We start from the raw sequence: 17634 nt of genomic DNA on the forward strand, positions 1-17634 counted from the left end.
TGGTGTTATATAACACTTTATCATACACTAGACAGACAGGGCCAAAATCTAGAAACAGCAAACACATTAAAAAGATAAAAGAGGAGGTCTGCCCCGGGCTGTGGACATGGAGTGGGAGCTGCGGCTCACTGACTCCACAGCTCTGGTTATGGCGGAGCGAGGAGCGGGAGTCACAATTAATAAAAGAGACTAAAAATCCTGGATTATCTGCCAGTGTCTAAAAGACGTCCGCAACCCCGAGGAAGACCAGAGCATAACGGGTTAAAAACAAGAGGGCAGCATCTGGCAAACCCTGTTACACAACTAAAACCAAGGTCGTCAGGGCATGCTGGGAGTTATAGTTCTGCAATAGCTGGACAGCCTCAGGCTGGGGAACTCTAGATACCCGCCAACCCCCCAGACCCCATATCCCCTGGCTAATCAGTTCCATTCATGCCCTAATAATATTTTGTCAGGAGCTGTGACGCCCCCCACAGGCCACTCCCAGTAAATGATGAAGAGCAGGACACCAGACCTGAAGTCATGTGACCCGTGGGGCCTGAAGCCATGTTATCCGCCGAGCTGGTCACTGCCGCTCATACATCTCCTTCAGGATCTTCATGCTCTGGGCGTAGCGTTGCTGGTTCCTGTACGAGGCGTCCTTCCATCTGTCACACACACATACGTTAGCTGTGGGATATAACATGGTGGGGGACAGTGATACATCCCCCCCTCTTACCTCTGCCGGATCTTCTTCCACCGGGTCATGTTCTGGTAGATGAGCACAGACATGCTTGGTGTCGCCTCTGCTGGCTGAGAGAGTAGGGGAGAGGTGAATCCTCAGTTTATGTATAGGGGTGTGCCCCCCCCATGGGGACGTGACCCCAGACATGAATGTCACATAATGGGTGGGGGGTTGGGCTGCTCCAACCACGGTCTCAATCCATATACAGTGAGCTCCCCTTAGTGGTGACAGTGGGCTGACCACCAGTCAATATGCAGCACCTCCCGGGCAGCCCCCCTACCTACACTTACCGCGTCAATGTTGAGGGGCTCCTCTTCTCGGGGGAGGGGTGACGGTATCCTCAGGTTGACCGATTCTCCCGCTACTGTTAGCAGGCAGCCCGACGGGGGAGGCAGGTGATAGATATTCTGAGACGTCCCGTTCACTACATCCCCCTGAGGATAGGAGGAGGATCCAGTGAGACATCTTTAACATGAGGCTCATGTACATGCAAACACTACTACCCCCAGCATGCCGACAGAGTGAATGGAGGGCTCTCCTACCTCCTCAGATGGCGGCGGTGTGGGAGGGGGCTCGGGGGCTTTGGATCCTGGAGAGTTGCGAAGCCAGGCCCGGCAGACGGGGTACAGGGGGGTGTCCTCCGAGAACTGCGCCAAATCCACGCTGCGATCAAAGAGTCGGATGACAAATGTGTCTGCAAAGGAGAAGATGGGGTTAATGTTGCATCAAAAAAAAACAAAAAACAAAAAACACTTTATTAACCTAAATGAACAAATAAAGAAAATAAGCTTATCCTAACCCTAATGAGACATTCTTCCCCTATAGGATGTGGAGGTGACCCCCCTGTATGTATACAGTGCACTCCCCCAGCCACTATAGGATATGGAGGTGACCCCCCTTTATGTATATAGTGCACTTCCCCCAGCTACTATAGGATGTGACCCCCCCTGTATGTATATAGTGCACTCCCCCAGCCACTATAGGTGACCCCCCTGTATGTATATAGTGCACTCCCCCAGCCCCTATAGGATGTGACCCCCCCTGTATGTATATAGTGCACTCCCCCAGCCACTATAGGATGTGGAGATGACCCCCCCTGTATGTATATAGTGCACTCCCCCAGCCCCTATAGGATGTGGAGGTGACCCCCCTGTATGTATATAGTGCACTCCCCCAGCCACTATAGGATATGGAGGTGACCCCCCTGTATGTATATAGTGCACTCCCCCAGCTACTATAGGATGTGACCCCCCCTGTATGTATATAGTGCACTCCCCCAGCTACTATAGGATGTGACCCCCCCTGTATGTATATAGTGCACTCCCCCAGCCACTATAGGATGTGGAGGTGACCCCCCCTGTATGTACATAGTGCACTCCCCCAGCCACTATAGGATGTGGAGGTGACCCCCCTGTATGTACATAGTGCACTCCCCCAGCCACTATAGGATGTGGAGGTGACCCCCCTGTATGTACATAGTGCACTCCCCCAGCCACTATAGGATGTGGAGGTGACCCCCCTGTATGTACATAGTGCACTCCCCCAGCCACTATAGGATGCGACCCCCCCTGTATGTATATAGTGCACTCCCCCAGCCACTATAGGATGTGACCCCCCTGTATGTATATAGTGCACTCCCCCAGCCACTATAGGATGTGACCCCCCTGTATGTATATAGTGCACTCCCCCAGCCACTATAGGATGTGACCCCCCCTGTATGTATATAGTGCACTCCCCCAGCCACTATAGGATGTGACCCCCCCTGTATGTATATAGTGCACTCCCCCAGCCACTATAGGAGGTGACCCCCCCCTGTATGTATATAGTGCACTCCCCCAGCCACTATAGGATATGGAGGTGACCCCCCTGTATGTACATAGTGCACTCCCCCAGCCACTATAGGATATGGAGGTGACCCCCCTGTATGGATATAGTGCACTCCCCCAGCCACTATAGGATGTGACCCCCCTGTATGTATACAGTGCACTCCCCCAGCCACTATAGGATGTGGAGGTGACCCCCCTGTATGTATATAGTGCACTCCCCCACCCACTATAGGATGTGGAGGTGACCCCCCTGTATGTATATAGTGCCCCCCCCACAGCCACTATAGGATATGGAGGTGACCCCCCTGTATGTATATAGTGCACTCCCCCAGCCCCTATAGGATGTGACCCCCCTGTATGTATATAGTGCCCCCCCAGCCACTATAGGATGTGACCCCCCTGTATGTATATAGTGCACTCCCCCAGCCACTATAGGATGTGGAGGTGACCCCCCTGTATGTATATAGTGCACTCCCCCAGCCACTATAGGATGTGGAGGTGACCCCCCTTTATGTATATAGTGCCCCCCCCACAGCCACTATAGGATATGGAGGTGACCCCCCTGTATGTATATAGTGCACTCCCCCAGCCCCTATAGGATGTGACCCCCCTGTATGTATATAGTGCACTCCCCCAGCCCCTATAGGATGTGACCCCCCTGTATGTATATAGTGCACTTCCCCAGCCTCTATAGGATGTGGAGGTGACCCCCCCTGTATGTATACAGTGCACTCCCCCAGCCTCTATAGGATGTGGAGGTGACCCCCCCCTGTATGTATACAGTGCACTCCCCCAGCCACTATAGGATATGGTGGTGACCCCCCTGTATGTATATAGTGCACTCCCCCAGCCTCTATAGGATGTGGAGGTGACCCCCCCTGTATGTATATAGTGCACTCCCCCAGCCTCTATAGGATGTGGAGGTGACCCCCCCTGTATGTATACAGTGCACTCCCCCAGCCACTATAGGATGTGACCCCCCCCTGTATGTATATAGTGCCCCCCCAGCCCCTATAGCATGTGGAGGTGGGGGCTGTATCTATATGGTCTGCGCCTCCTATATGACTCTGGCCCCTTCCTTACTCGTCTTGGGGAGAACGGCTTCTGGGAGTCCATCCTCTTCTTTTCGCTTCTTCCGGCGATGGTGAGTGGGACGCACGGAGGGGCTGGAGAGGAACGAGGAATCAGAAACTACAGTCTGTACAGCCAATAAAACCCCAGGCCCAAGGTAGAGCCCCTGCCCGATGTCCAGAGCCCACAGACTTGTGATGTGCCCCCCGCCCCAGACCACTCCTCTAAACCCTCCCTGTGATGTTGATGGTAGGCAGACCACTCCTCCCTGTGATGTTGATTGGTAGGCAGCCCGCTCCTCCCCACCCTCCCTGTGATGTTGATTGGTAGGCAGCTCGCTCCTCCCCACCCTCCCTGTGATGTTGATTGGTAGGCAGCCCGCTCCTCCCCTTCTTTTCAGCTGGATGGCCGGCACAGTGACCACTCCATACACTCACTTAAACATATAATGTATGGGACTGAAGATAAAAATTACCGCTTTCCGGCAGCAGATGGAGAAGAGTCTCTAGAAGGAAAAGAGGAAACGGATTAGACCAGTTTCCGGTATAACACACGTCTCATACGGCTGATTCACCCACTTTCACACTAAAAAAACTCTGTGACCCCTGTGGAAATATCCGGGACCTTGTGAGGGGGACGCAACAATCACAGGGGATTTCCATCTTTTCTTAAATTAAACTTTTTCACTGTAGAATGAAAATTTTACAAACTTTTGAGAGACTTCAGGGCAGATCAGCGTCATACACTAGCCCTAAAGTATATTAGAGGAAATATAGGATGTGACCCCCCCCTGTATGTATATAGTACCCCCCCAGCCCCTATAGGATGTGGAGGTGACCCCCCTGTATGTATATAGTGCACTCCCCCAGCCACTATAGGATATGGAGGTGACCCCCCTGTATGTATATAGTGCCCCCCAGCCACTATAGGATGTGGAGGTGACCCCCCCTGTATGTATATAGTAACCCCCCCAGCCACTATAGGATATGGAGGTGACCCCCCTGTATGTATATAGTGCACTCCCCCAGCCACTATAGGATATGGAGGTGACCCCCCCTGTATGTATATAGTGCACTCCCCCAGCCACTATAGGATATGGAGGTGACCCCCCTGTATGTATATAGTGCCCCCCCAGCCCCTATAGGATGTGGAGGTGACCCCCCCCCCTGTATGTATATAGTAACCCCCCCAGCCACTATAGGATATGGAGGTGACCCCCCTGTATGTATATAGTGCACTCCCCCAGCCACTATAGGATATGGAGGTGACCCCCCCTGTATGTATATAGTGCACTCCCCCAGCCACTATAGGATGTGACCCCCCCTGTATGTATATAGTGCACTCCCCCAGCCCCTATAGGATGTGGAGGTGACCCCCCTTTATGTATATAGTGCACTCCCCCAGCCACTATAGGATATGGAGGTGACCCCCCCCTGTATGTATATAGTGCACTCCCCCAGCCACTATAGGATATGGAGGTGACCCCCCTGTATGTATATAGTGCCCCCCCAGCCACTATAGGATGTGGATGTGACCCCCCTGTATGTATATAGTGCACTCCCCCAGCCACTATAGGAGGTGACACCCCTGTATGTATATAGTGCACTCCCCCAGCCCCTATAGGATGTGACCCACCCTGTATGTATATAGTGCCCCCCCAGCCACTATAGGATGTGGAGGTGACCCCCCTGTATGCATATAGTGCACTCCCCCAGCCACTATAGGATGTGGAGGTGACCCCCCCCTGTATGTATATAGTGCACTCCCCCAGCCCCTATAGGATGTGACCCACCCTGTATGTATATAGTGCCCCCCCAGCCACTATAGGATGTGGAGGTGACCCCCCTGTATGTATACAGTGCACTCCCCCAGCCACTATAGGATATGGAGGTGACCCCCCTGTATGTATATAGTGCCCCCCCAGCCACTATAGGATGTGACACCCCTGTATGTATATAGTGCCCCCCCAGCCACTATAGGAGGTGACACCCCTGTATGTATATAGTGCACTCCCCCAGCCACTATAGGATATGGAGGTGACCCCCCCTGTATGTATATAGTGCACTCCCCCAGCCACTATAGGATGTGGAGGTGACCCCCCTGTATGTATATAGTGCCCCCCCAGCCACTATAGGATGTGGAGGTGACCCCTCTCTATGGATATAGTGCACTCCCCCAGCCACTATAGGATATGGTGGTGACCCCCCCTGTATGTATATAGTGCACTCCCCCAGCCCCTATAGGATGTGACCCACCCTGTATGTATATAGTGCACTTCCCCAGCCACTACAGGATATGGTGGTGACCCCCCTGTATGGATATAGTGCACTCCCCCAGCCACTATAGGATCTGACTCCCCCTGTATGGATATAGTGCACTTCCCCAGCCCCTATAGGATGTGACCCACCCTGTATGTATATAGTGCACTCCCCCAGGCCCTATAGGATCTGACTCCCCCTGTATGTATATAGTGCACTCCCCCAGCCCCTATAGGAAGTGACCCCCCTGTATGTATATAGTGCACTCCCCCAGCCCCTATAGGAAGTGACCCCCCTGTATGTATATAGTGCACTCCCCCAGCCCCTATAGGATATGGTGGTGACCCCCCTGTATGGATATAGTGCACTCCCCCAGCCACTATAGGATATGGTGGTGACACCCCTGTATGGATATAGTGCACTCCCCCAGCCACTATAGGATGTGGAGGTGACCCCCCTGTATGGATATAGTGCACTCCCCCAGCCACTATAGGATGTGACCCCCCCTGTATGTATATAGTGCACTCCCCCAGCCTCTATAGGATATGGAGGTGACCCCCCTGTATGGATATAGTGCACTCCCCCAGCCACTATAGGATGTGGAGGTGACCCCCCTGTATGTATATAGTGCACTCCCCCAGCCCCTATAGGATGTGACCCACCCTGTATGAATATAGTGCACTTCCCCAGCCACTATAGGATATGGTGGTGACCCCCCTGTATGGATATAGTGCACTCCCCCAGCCACTATAGGATATGGAGGTGACCCCCCTGTATGGATATAGTGCCCCCCAGCCACTATAGGATATGGAGGTGACCCCCCTGTATGTATATAGTGCACTCCCCCAGCCACTATAGGATGTGGAGGTGACCCCCCTGTATGTATATAGTGCCCCCCCAGCCACTATAGGATGTGGAGATGACCCCCCCTGTATGTATACAGTGCACTCCCCCAGCCACTATAGGATATGGAGGTGACCCCCCTGTATGTATATAGTGCCCCCCAGCCACTATAGGATGTGGAGGTGACCCCCCTGTATGTATATAGTGCACTCCCCCAGCCACTATAGGATGTGACCCCCCTGTATGTATATAGTGCCCCCCCAGCCACTATAGGATGTGGAGGTGACCCCCCTGTATGTATATAGTGCACCCCCCCAGCCACTATAGGATATGGAGGTGACCCCCCTGTATGTATATAGTGTCCCCCCAGCCCCTATAGGAGGTGACCCCCCCTGTATGTATATAGTGCACTCCCCCAGCCACTATAGGATGTGACCCCCCCTGTATGTATATAGTGCACTCCCCCAGCCACTATAGGATATGGAGGTGACCCCCCTGTATGTATACAGTGCACTCCCCCAGCCACTATAGGATATGGAGGTGACCCCCCCTGTATGTATATAGTGCACTCCCCCAGCCACTATAGGATATGGAGGTGACCCCCCCTGTATGTATATAGTGCCCCCCCAGCCACTATAGGATGTGACCCCCCCTGTATGTATACAGTGCACTCCCCCAGCCACTATAGGATGTGACCCCCCTGTATGTATATAGTGCACTCCCCCAGCCACTATAGGATGTGACCCCCCCTGTATGTATATAGTGCACTCCCCCAGCCACTATAGGATATGGAGGTGACCCCCCTGTATGTATATAGTGTCCCCCCAGCCACTATAGGATGTGGAGGTGACCCCCCTGTATGTATATAGTAACCCCCCAGCCACTATAGGATATGGAGGTGACCCCCCTGTATGTATATAGTGTCCCCCCAGCCACTATAGGATGTGGAGGTGACCCCCCCTGTATGTATATAGTAACCCCCCAGCCACTATAGGATATGGAGGTGACCCCCCTTTATGTATATAGTGTCCCCCCAGCCACTATAGGATGTGGAGGTGACCCCCCTGTATGTATATAGTAACCCCCCAGCCACTATAGGATATGGAGGTGACCCCCCTGTATGGCTATAGTGCACTCCCCCAGCCACTATAGGATATGGAGGTGACCCCCCTGTATGTATATAGTGCCCCCCCAGCCACTATAGGATATGGAGGTGACCCCCCTGTATGTATATAGTGCACTCCCCCAGCCACTATAGGATATGGAGGTGACCCCCCCTGTATGTATATAGTGCACTCCCCCAGCCACTATAGGATGTGACCCCCCCTGTATGTATATAGTGCACTTCCCCAGCCACTATAGGATATGGAGGTGACCCCCCTGTATGTATATAGTGCACTCCCCCAGCCACTATAGGATATAATATACTCTAGGGCCGGTGTATGAAGCTGACCTGCACTGCAGTCTCTCATGTATAACATGGCGCACCTATTAGCAGATGGAGATCAGCGCCACTGGCAGACAGAATGTAAACAACTTGTCACCATGTAACCACACCCACAAAGCCACACCCATCCACAAAGCCACACCCATCCACAAAGCCACACCCATCCACAAAGCCACACCCGCTTATCACTAACTGACTGGCAAAAGTAGAAAACTTGCTGAGCGGAGTGGATTGGCTACACTGATACATTGTAACAAACTGTCAGAACAGAGAAGATTTATGTAACTACAATCCTACTACTTATCACAGCTGAGGATTTGCTGCAGTGTTACCCCGGCCCTCCCGCAGCGTGTCCTATCACAGTGTTACCCCGGCCCTCCCGCAGCGTGTCCTATCACAGTGTTACCCTGGCTCTCCCGCAGCGTGTCCTATCGCAGTGTTACCCTGGCCCTCCCGCAGCGTGTCCTATCGCAGTGTTACCCTGGCCCTCCCGCAGCGAGTCCTATCACAGTGTTATGATGGCCCTCCCGCAGCGTGTCCTATCGCAGTGTTACCCCGGCCCTCCCGCAGCGCGCCCTATTACAGTGTTACCCCGGCCCTCCCGCAGTGTTACCCTGGCCCTCCCGCAGCGTGTCCTATCACAGTGTTACCCCGGCCCTCCCGCAGCGTGTCCCATCACAGTGTTACCCCGGCCCTCCCGCAGCGTGTCCTATCACAGTGTTACCCCGGCCCTCCCGCAGTGTGTCCTATCACAGTGTTACCCTGGCTCTCCCGCAGCATGTCCTATCACAGTGTTACCCCGGCCCTCCCGCAGCGTGTCCCATCACAGTGTTACCCCGGCCCTCCCGCAGCGTGTCCTATCACAGTGTTACCCTGGCTCTCCCGCAGCGTGTCCTATGGCAGTGTTACCCTGGCCCCCCCGCAGTGTTACCCTGGCCCTCCCGCAGCGTGTCCTATCGCAGTGTTACCCTGGCCCTCCCGCAGTGTTACCCCGGCCCTCCCGCAGCGTGTCCTATCGCAGTGTAATGATGGCCCTCCCGCAGCGTGTCCTATCACAGTGCCACCTCGGCTCTCCCGCAGCGCGCCCTATTACAGTGTTACGATGGCCCTCCCGCAGTGTTACCCCGGCCCTCCCGCAGTGTTACCCCGGCCCTCCCGCAATGTTACCCCGGCCCTCCCGCAGCGTGTCCTATCACAGTGTTACCCCGGCCCTCCCGCAGCATGTCCTATCGCAGTGTTATGATGGCCCTCCCGCAGAGTGTCCTATCACAGTGTTACCCTGGCCCTCCCGCAGTGTTACCCCGGCCCTCCCGCAGCGTGTCCTATCACAGTGTTACCCCGGCCCTCCCGCAGCGTGTCCCATCACAGTGTTACCCCGGCCCTCCCGCAGCATGTCCTATCGCAGTGTTACCCCGGCCCTCCTGCAGCGTGTCCTATCACAGTGTTAACCCGGCCCTCCCGCAGCGTGTCCTATCGCAGTGTTATGATGGCCCTCCCGCAGCGTGTCCTATCACAGTGTTACCCCGGCCCTCCCGCAGTGTTACCCCGGCCCTCCCGCAGCGTGTCCTATCACAGTGTTACCCCGGCCCCCCCGCAGTGTTACCCTGGCCCTCCCGCAGCGTGTCCTATCGCAGTGTTACCCTGGCCCTCCCGCAGCGTGTCCTATCAGTGTTACCCCGGCCCCCCCGCAGTGTTACCCTGGCCCTCCCGCAGCGTGTCCTATCACAGTGTTACCCCGGCCCCCCCGCAGTGTTACCCTGGCCCTCCCGCAGCGTGTCCTATCACAGTGTTACCCCGGCCCCCCCGCAGTGTTACCCCGGCCCTCCCGCAGCGTGTCCTATCACAGTGTTACCCCGGCCCTCCCGCAGCGTGTCCTATCACAGTGTTACCCCGGCCCTCCCGCAGCGTGTCCTATCACAGTGTTACCCCGGCCCCCCCGAAGTGTTACCCTGGCCTTCCCGCAGCGTGTCCTATCACAGTGTTACCCCGGCCCCCCCGCAGTGTTACCCTGGCCCTCCCGCAGCGTGTCCTATCGCAGTGTTACCCCGGCCCTCCCGCAGCGTGTCCTATCACAATGTTACCCCGGCCCTCCCGCAGCGTGTCCTATCACAGTGTTACCCCGGCCCTCCCGCAGCATGTCCTATCGCAGTGTAATGATGGCCCTCCCGCAGCGTGTCCTATCACAGTGTTACCCCGGCCCTCCCGCAGCGTGTCCTATCGCAGTGTTATGATGGCCCTCCCGCAGCGTGTCCTATCACAGTGTTACGATGGCCCTCCCGCAGTGTTACCCCGGCCCTCCCGCAGTGTGTCCTATCACAGTGTTACCCCGGCCCTCCCGCAGCGTGTCCTATCACAGTGTTACCCCGGCCCTCCCGCAGCGTGTCCTATCACAGTGTTACCCTGGCCCTCCCGCAGCGTGTCCTATCACAGTGTTACCCTGGCCCTCCCGCAGTGTTACCCCGGCCCTCCCGCAGCGTGTCCTATCACAGTGTTACCCCGGCCCCCCCGCAGTGTTACCCTGGCCCTCCCGCAGCGTGTCCTATCACAGTGTTACCCCGGCCCCCCCGCAGTGTTACCCTGGCCCTCCCGCAGCGTGTCCTATCACAGTGTTACCCCGGCCCTCCCGCAGCGTGTCCTATCACAGTGTTACCCCGGCCCCCCCGCAGTGTTACCCCGGCCCTCCCGCAGCGTGTCCTATCGCAGTGTTACCCTGGCCCTCCCGCAGCGTGTCCTATCACAGTGTTACCCCGGCCCCCCCGCAGTGTTACCCTGGCCCTTCCGCAGCGTGTCCTATCACAGTGTTACCCCGGCCCCCCCGCAGTGTTACCCTGGCCCTCCCGCAGCGTGTCCTATCGCAGTGTTACCCCGGCCCTCCCGCAGCGTGTCCTATCACAGTGTTACCCCGGCCCTCCTGCAGCGTGTCCTATGACAGTGTTACCCCGGCCCTCCCGCAGCGTGTCCTATCACAGTGTTACCCTGGCCCTCCCGCAGCGTGTCCTATCACAGTGTTACCCTGGCCCTCCCGCAGCGCGCCCTATCACAGTGTTACCCCGGCCCTCCCGCAGCGTGTCCTATCACAGTGTTACCCTGGCCCTCCCGCAGCGTGTCCTATCACAGTGTTACCCCGGCCCTCCCGCAGCGTGTCCTATCACAGTGTTACCCTGGCCCTCCCGCAGTGTTACCCCGGCCCTCCCGCAGCGTGTCCTATCGCAGTGTAATGATGGCCCTCCCGCAGCGTGTCCTATCGCAGTGTTATGATGGCTCTCCCGCAGCGTGTCCTATCACAGTGTTACCCTGGCCCTCCCGCAGCGTGTCCTATCGCAGTGTAATGATGGCCCTCCCGCAGCGTGTCCTATCGCAGTGTTATGATGGCTCTCCCGCAGCGTGTCCTATCACAGTGCCACCTCGGCTCTCCCGCAGCGCGCCCTATTACAGTGTTACGATGGCCTCCCGCAGTGTTACCCCGGCCCTCCCGCAGTGTTACCCCGGCCCTCCCGCAATGTTACCCCGGCCCTCCCGCAGTGTTACCCCGGCCCTCCCGCAGCGTGTCCTATCACAGTGTTACCCCGGCCCTCCTGCAGCGAGTCCTATCACAGTGTAATGATGGCCCTCCCGCAGCGTGTCCTATCACAGTGTTACCCCGGCCCTCCCGCAGCGTGTCCTATCACAGTGTTACCCCGACCCCGGCCCTCCTGCAGCGAGTCCTATCACAGTGTTACCCCGACCCCGGCCCTCCCGCAGCGTGTCCTATCGCAGTGTAATGATGGCCCTCCCGCAGCGTGTCCTATCGCAGTGTTATGATGGCCCTCCCGCAGCGTGTCCTATCGCAGTGTTATGATGGCCCTCCCGCAGCGTGTCCTATCGCAGTGTTATGATGGCCCTCCCGCAGCGTGTCCTATTACAGTGTTACGATGGCCCTCCCGCAGTGTTACCCCGGCCCTCCCGCAGCGTGTCCTATCACAGTGTTACCCCGGCCCTCCCGCAGCGAGTCCTATCACAGTGTTATGATGGCCCTCCCGCAGCGTGTCCTATCGCAGTGTTATGATGGCCCTCCCGCAGAGTGTCCTATCACAGTGTTACCCTGGCCCTCCCGCAGTGTTACCCCGGCCCTCCCGCAGCGTGTCCTATCACAGTGTTACCCCGGCCCCCCCGCAGTGTTACCCTGGCCCTCCCGCAGTGTGTCCTATGGCAGTGTTACCCTGGCCCTCCTGCAGCGTGTCCTATCACAGTGTTACCCCGGCCCCCCCGCAGTGTTACCCTGGCCCTCCCGCAGCGTGTCCTATCACAGTGTTACCCTGGCCCTCCCGCAGCGTGTCCTATCGCAGTGTTACCCCGGCCCTCCCGCAGCGTGTCCCATCACAGTGTTACCCCGGCCCTCCCGCAGCATGTCCTATCACAGTGTTACCCTGGCCCTCCCGCAGTGTTACCCCGGCCCTCCCGCAGCGTGTCCTATCACAGTGTTACCCCGGCCCTCCTGCAGCGAGTCCTATTGCAGTGTAATGATGGCCCTCCCGCAGCGTGTCCTATCGCAGTGTTATGATGGCCCTCCCGCAGCGCGCCCTATTACAGTGTTACGATGGCCCTCCCGCAGTGTTACCCCGGCCCTCCCGCAGCGTGTCCTATCGCAGTGTTATGATGGCCCTCCCGCAGCGCGCCCTATTGCAGTGTTACCCCGGCCCTCCCGCAGTGTTACCCCGGCCCTCCCGCAGTGTTACCCCGGCCCTCCCGCAGCGTGTCCTATCACAGTGTTACCCCGGCCCTCCCGCAGCGTGTCCTATCACAGTGTTATGATGGCCCTCCCGCAGCGTGTCCTATCACAGTGTTACCCCGACCCTCCCGCAGCGTGTCCTATCACAGTGTTACCCCGACCCTCCCGCAGCGTGTCCTATCACAGTGTTACCCCGGCCCTCCCGCAGCGTGTCCTATCACAGTGTTATGATGGCCCTCCCGCAGCGTGTCCTATCACAGTGTTACCCCGACCCTCCCGCAGCGTGTCCTATCACAGTGTTACCCCGGCCCTCCCGCAGCGTGTCCTATCACAGTGTTATGATGGCCCTCCCGCAGCGTGTCCTATCACAGTGTTACCCCGGCCCTCCCGCAGCGTGTCCTATCACAGTGTTACCCCGGCCCTCCCGCAGCGTGTCCTATCACAGTGTTACCCCGGCCCTCCCGCAGAGTGTCCTATCACAGTGTTACCCCGGCCCTCCCGCAGCGTGTCCTATCACAGTGTTACCCCGGCCCTCCCGCAGCGTGTCCTATCACAGTGTTACCCCGGCCCTCCCGCAGCATGTCCTATCGCAGTGTTATGATGGCCCTCCCGCAGCGTGTCCCATCACAGTGTTACCCCGGACCTCCTGCAGCGTGTCCTATCACAGTGTTACCCCGGCCCTCCCGCAGTGTTACCCTGGCCCTCCCGCAGCGTGTCCTATCACAGTGTTATGATGGCCCTCCCGCAGCGTGTCCTATCGCAGTGTTACCCCGGCCCTCCCGCAGCGTGTCCTATCACAGTGTTACCCTGGCCCTCCCGCAGTGTTACCCCGGCCCTCCCGCAGCGTGTCCTATCACAGTGTTACCCCGGCCCTCCTGCAGCGAGTCCTATCGCAGTGTTACCCCGGCCCTCCCGCAGCGTGTCCTATCGCAGTGTTATGATGGCCCTCCCGCAGCGTGTCCTATCGCAGTGTTATGATGGCCCTCCCGCAGCGTGTCCTATCGCAGTGTTATGATGGCTCTCCCGCAGCGTGTCCTATCACAGTGCCACCTCAGCTCTCCCGCAGCGCGCCCTATTACAGTGTTACGATGGCCTCCCGCAGTGTTACCCCGGCCCTCCCGCAGTGTTACCCCGGCCCTCCCGCAATGTTACCCCGGCCCTCCCGCAGTGTTACCCCGGCCCTCCCGCAGCGTGTCCTATCACAGTGTTACCCCGGCCCTCCCGCAGCATGTCCTATCGCAGTGTTATGATGGCCCTCCCGCAGCGTGTCCCATCACAGTGTTACCCCGGCCCTCCTGCAGCGTGTCCTATCACAGTGTTATGATGGCCCTCCCGCAGCGTGTCCTATCGCAGTGTAATGATGGCCCTCCCGCAGCGTGTCCTATCGCAGTGTTATGATGGCCCTCCCGCAGCGTGTCCTATCGCAGTGTTATGATGGCCCTCCCGCAGCGTGTCCTATCGCAGTGTTATGATGGCCCTCCCGCAGCGTGTCCTATCACAGTGCCACCTCGGCTCTCCCGCAGCGCGCCCTATTACAGTGTTACCCTGGCCCTCCCGCAGTGTTACCCCGGCCCTCCCGCAGCGTGTCCTATCACAGTGTTACCCCGGCCCTCCCGCAGCATGTCCTATCACAGTGTTACCCCGGCCCTCCTGCAGCGAGTCCTATCACAGTGTTACCCCGGCCCTCCCGCAGCGTGTCCCATCACAGTGTTACCCTGGCCCTCCCGCAGTGTGTCCTATCGCAGTGTTATGATGGCCCTCCCGCAGCGTGTCCTATCACAGTGTTACCCCGGCCCTCCCGCAGTGTTACCCTGGCCCTCCCGCAGCGTGTCCTATCACAGTGTTATGATGGCCCTCCCGCAGCGTGTCCTATCGCAGTGTTACCCCGGCCCTCCCGCAGCGTGTCCTATCACAGTGTTACCCTGGCCCTCCCGCAGTGTTACCCCGGCCCTCCCGCAGCGTGTCCTATCACAGTGTTACCCCGGCCCTCCTGCAGCGAGTCCTATCGCAGTGTTACCCCGGCCCTCCCGCAGCATGTCCTATCGCAGTGTAATGATGGCCCTCCCGCAGCGTGTCCTATCGCAGTGTTATGATGGCCCTCCCGCAGCGTGTCCTATCGCAGTGTTATGATGGCCCTCCCGCAGCGTGTCCTATCGCAGTGTTATGATGGCTCTCCCGCAGCGTGTCCTATCACAGTGCCACCTCAGCTCTCCCGCAGCGTGCCCTATTACAGTGTTACGATGGCCCTCCCGCAGTGTTACCCCGGCCCTCCCGCAGCGTGTCCTATCACAGTGTTACCCCGGCCCTCCCGCAGCGTGTCCTATCACAGTGTTACCCCGGCCCTCCCGCAGCATGTCCTATCGCAGTGTTATGATGGCCCTCCCGCAGCGTGTCCTATCGCAGTGTTATGATGGCCCTCCCGCAGAGTGTCCTATCACAGTGTTACCCCGGCCCTCCCGCAGAGTGTCCTATCACAGTGTTACCCCGGCCCTCCCGCAGCATGTCCTATCGCATGTGTTATGATGGCCCTCCCGCAGCGTGTCCCATCACAGTGTTACCCCGGCCCTCCTGCAGCGTGTCCTATCACAGTGTTAACCCGGCCCTCCCGCAGCGTGTCCTATCGCAGTGTTATGATGGCCCTCCCGCAGCGTGTCCTATCGCAGTGTAATGATGGCCCTCCCGCAGCGTGTCCTATCGCAGTGTTATGATGGCCCTCCCGCAGCGTGTCCTATCGCAGTGTTATGATGGCCCTCCCGCAGCGTGTCCTATCACAGTGCCACCTCGGCTCTCCCGCAGCGCGCCCTATTACAGTGTTACCCTGGCCCTCCCGCAGTGTTACCCCGGCCCTCCCGCAGCGTGTCCTATCACAGTGTTACCCCGGCCCTCCCGCAGCATGTCCTATCACAGTGTTACCCCGGCCCTCCTGCAGCGAGTCCTATCACAGTGTTACCCCGGCCCTCCCGCAGCGTGTCCTATCGCAGTGTTATGATGGCCCTCCCGCAGCGTGTCCCATCACAGTGTTACCCCGGCCCTCCTGCAGCGTGTCCTATCACAGTGTTAACCCGGCCCTCCCGCAGCGTGTCCTATCGCAGTGTTATGATGGCCCTCCCGCAGCGTGTCCTATCGCAGTGTAATGATGGCCCTCCCGCAGCGTGTCCTATCGCAGTGTTATGATGGCCCTCCCGCAGCGTGTCCTATCGCAGTGTTATGATGGCCCTCCCGCAGCGTGTCCTATCACAGTGCCACCTCGGCTCTCCCGCAGCGTGTCCTATCACAGTGTTACCCTGGCCCTCCTTCAGTGTGTCCTATGGCAGTGTTACCCTGGCCCTCCTTCAGTGTGTCCTATGGCAGTGTTACCCTGGCCCTCCCGCAGCGTGCCCTATCGCAGTGTTACGACGGCTCTCCCGCAGCGTGTCCTATGGCAGTATTACGATGGCTCTCCTGCAGAGTTACCCCGGCACTCCTGCAGCGTGTCCTATCACAGTGTTACCCCGGCCCTCCCGCAGCATGTCCTATCGCAGTGTTACGACGGCCCCCCGCAGCGTGTCCTATGGCAGTATTACGATGGCTCTCCTGCAGAGTTACCCCGGCACTCCTGCAGCGTGTCCCATCGCAGTGCTACCTCGGCCCTCCCACAGGGTGTCCCACTGCAGTGTTACCCCGGCCCTCCCGTATCGTTACCCCGGCCCTCCCACATGGTGTGTGATACCCCTCCTTACTTGCACTGGGGGTCTGTGGACGCTTTGCCGCTCTCATCCTCCATCTGTTCCCTGTAATCACAAGATCCTCACATCAGACGTCACATTTTCTATACTTTCTCAATAGCGACCGGGGAGGATAGGCCCAGCAGTGATACAGTGCAGCCCGTCTATCGAGAAAAGGCCGCAGACTATTACACCACAGAGTGCTCGGAGACAGTATGCAGGGCCGTCTCCTCACCCATCAGCCGCAGACTATTACACCACAGAGTGCCTGGAGACAGTATGCAGGGACATCTCCTCACCTATTAGCTGCAGACTATTTTTTTATTTTTAAACAATATTTTATTGAAGTTATACATAAATACAAAGTGATAAGAAGAATCATATAATAATAGATAAACTATGACAAGTCAGTAGACTTATATAAAATTACATAAATAAAACAAATCATTAAAACAAACAAGAAAGCAACCAATTATTGCTCTAACATATAAATGAAGTAACATTGTATCATACTATGCTCCATACCAAGTACAGGTAAGTACTCCCAGGGTACCTGCCACCATTGCTTTGTGATACCAAGCTGGATTAGAAATTCTGTTATGCAACAATTTTCCTTCTTCTGTAGACAGAGCACTCACTATATAAAAGTTTCCATTTTTTCATGAAATAGCTGCAGACTATTACACCACACAGTGCAGGGCAGTCTCCTCTGCTGCTAGTAATATTCTGATAATCCGGATCCTCTGACCACCACCCCACCATGCTGGACAGTCAAGAGACTCGGGAGCACAGGACGCCTTCCGCTCCTCAGCAGCGCCTCACCTGTCCCTGTTGGGTATTGCAGCTTGGCTCCAGGTATAAGCTGCAATGTCACACACCACCTGTGGAGAGGTGAGGAGCTGTTGGGTAGAGGCTGCCATGTTTTGTGATGTGAGCACCCCTGGAAGTTATATAAGGAGACCCCTCACCTGTCCACCTCACTCCGGTCCAGCAATCCCTTTAAAACAGCATCCAGACGACTACGAGCGCTTGCCGCCTCCAGATCTGATGAGG

The 17634-nt window shown here is 57.3% G+C and overlaps 1 protein-coding gene across 6 annotated transcripts in view; it reads right to left on the reverse strand.

Moving 5' to 3' along the window:
• LIN37 (lin-37 DREAM MuvB core complex component) overlaps positions 1-17634 on the reverse strand; it is a 27210-nt gene continuing 9576 nt past the window's right edge. For 5 of the 6 annotated variants that reach the window (XM_069947475.1, XM_069947478.1, XM_069947476.1 and 2 more), the window contains 8 exons: positions 17550-17625; positions 16597-16647; positions 4097-4126; positions 3634-3716; positions 1267-1418; positions 1015-1158; positions 719-792; positions 1-647 (listed from right to left, as the gene is read on the reverse strand). In XM_069947475.1, the coding sequence (XP_069803576.1) occupies positions 566-647; positions 719-792; positions 1015-1158; positions 1267-1418; positions 3634-3716; positions 4097-4126; positions 16597-16647; positions 17550-17625 (692 nt within the window). In that variant the 3' untranslated portion in view covers positions 1-565. The remainder of the gene's footprint in view (positions 648-718; positions 793-1014; positions 1159-1266; positions 1419-3633; positions 3717-4096; positions 4127-16596; positions 16648-17549; positions 17626-17634) is intronic. The other variant, XM_069947479.1, reaches the window with a different exon arrangement.

Source organism: Dendropsophus ebraccatus, chromosome 12 (assembly GCF_027789765.1).
Source record: "Dendropsophus ebraccatus isolate aDenEbr1 chromosome 12, aDenEbr1.pat, whole genome shotgun sequence".
NCBI lineage: Eukaryota > Metazoa > Chordata > Amphibia > Anura > Hylidae > Dendropsophus > Dendropsophus ebraccatus.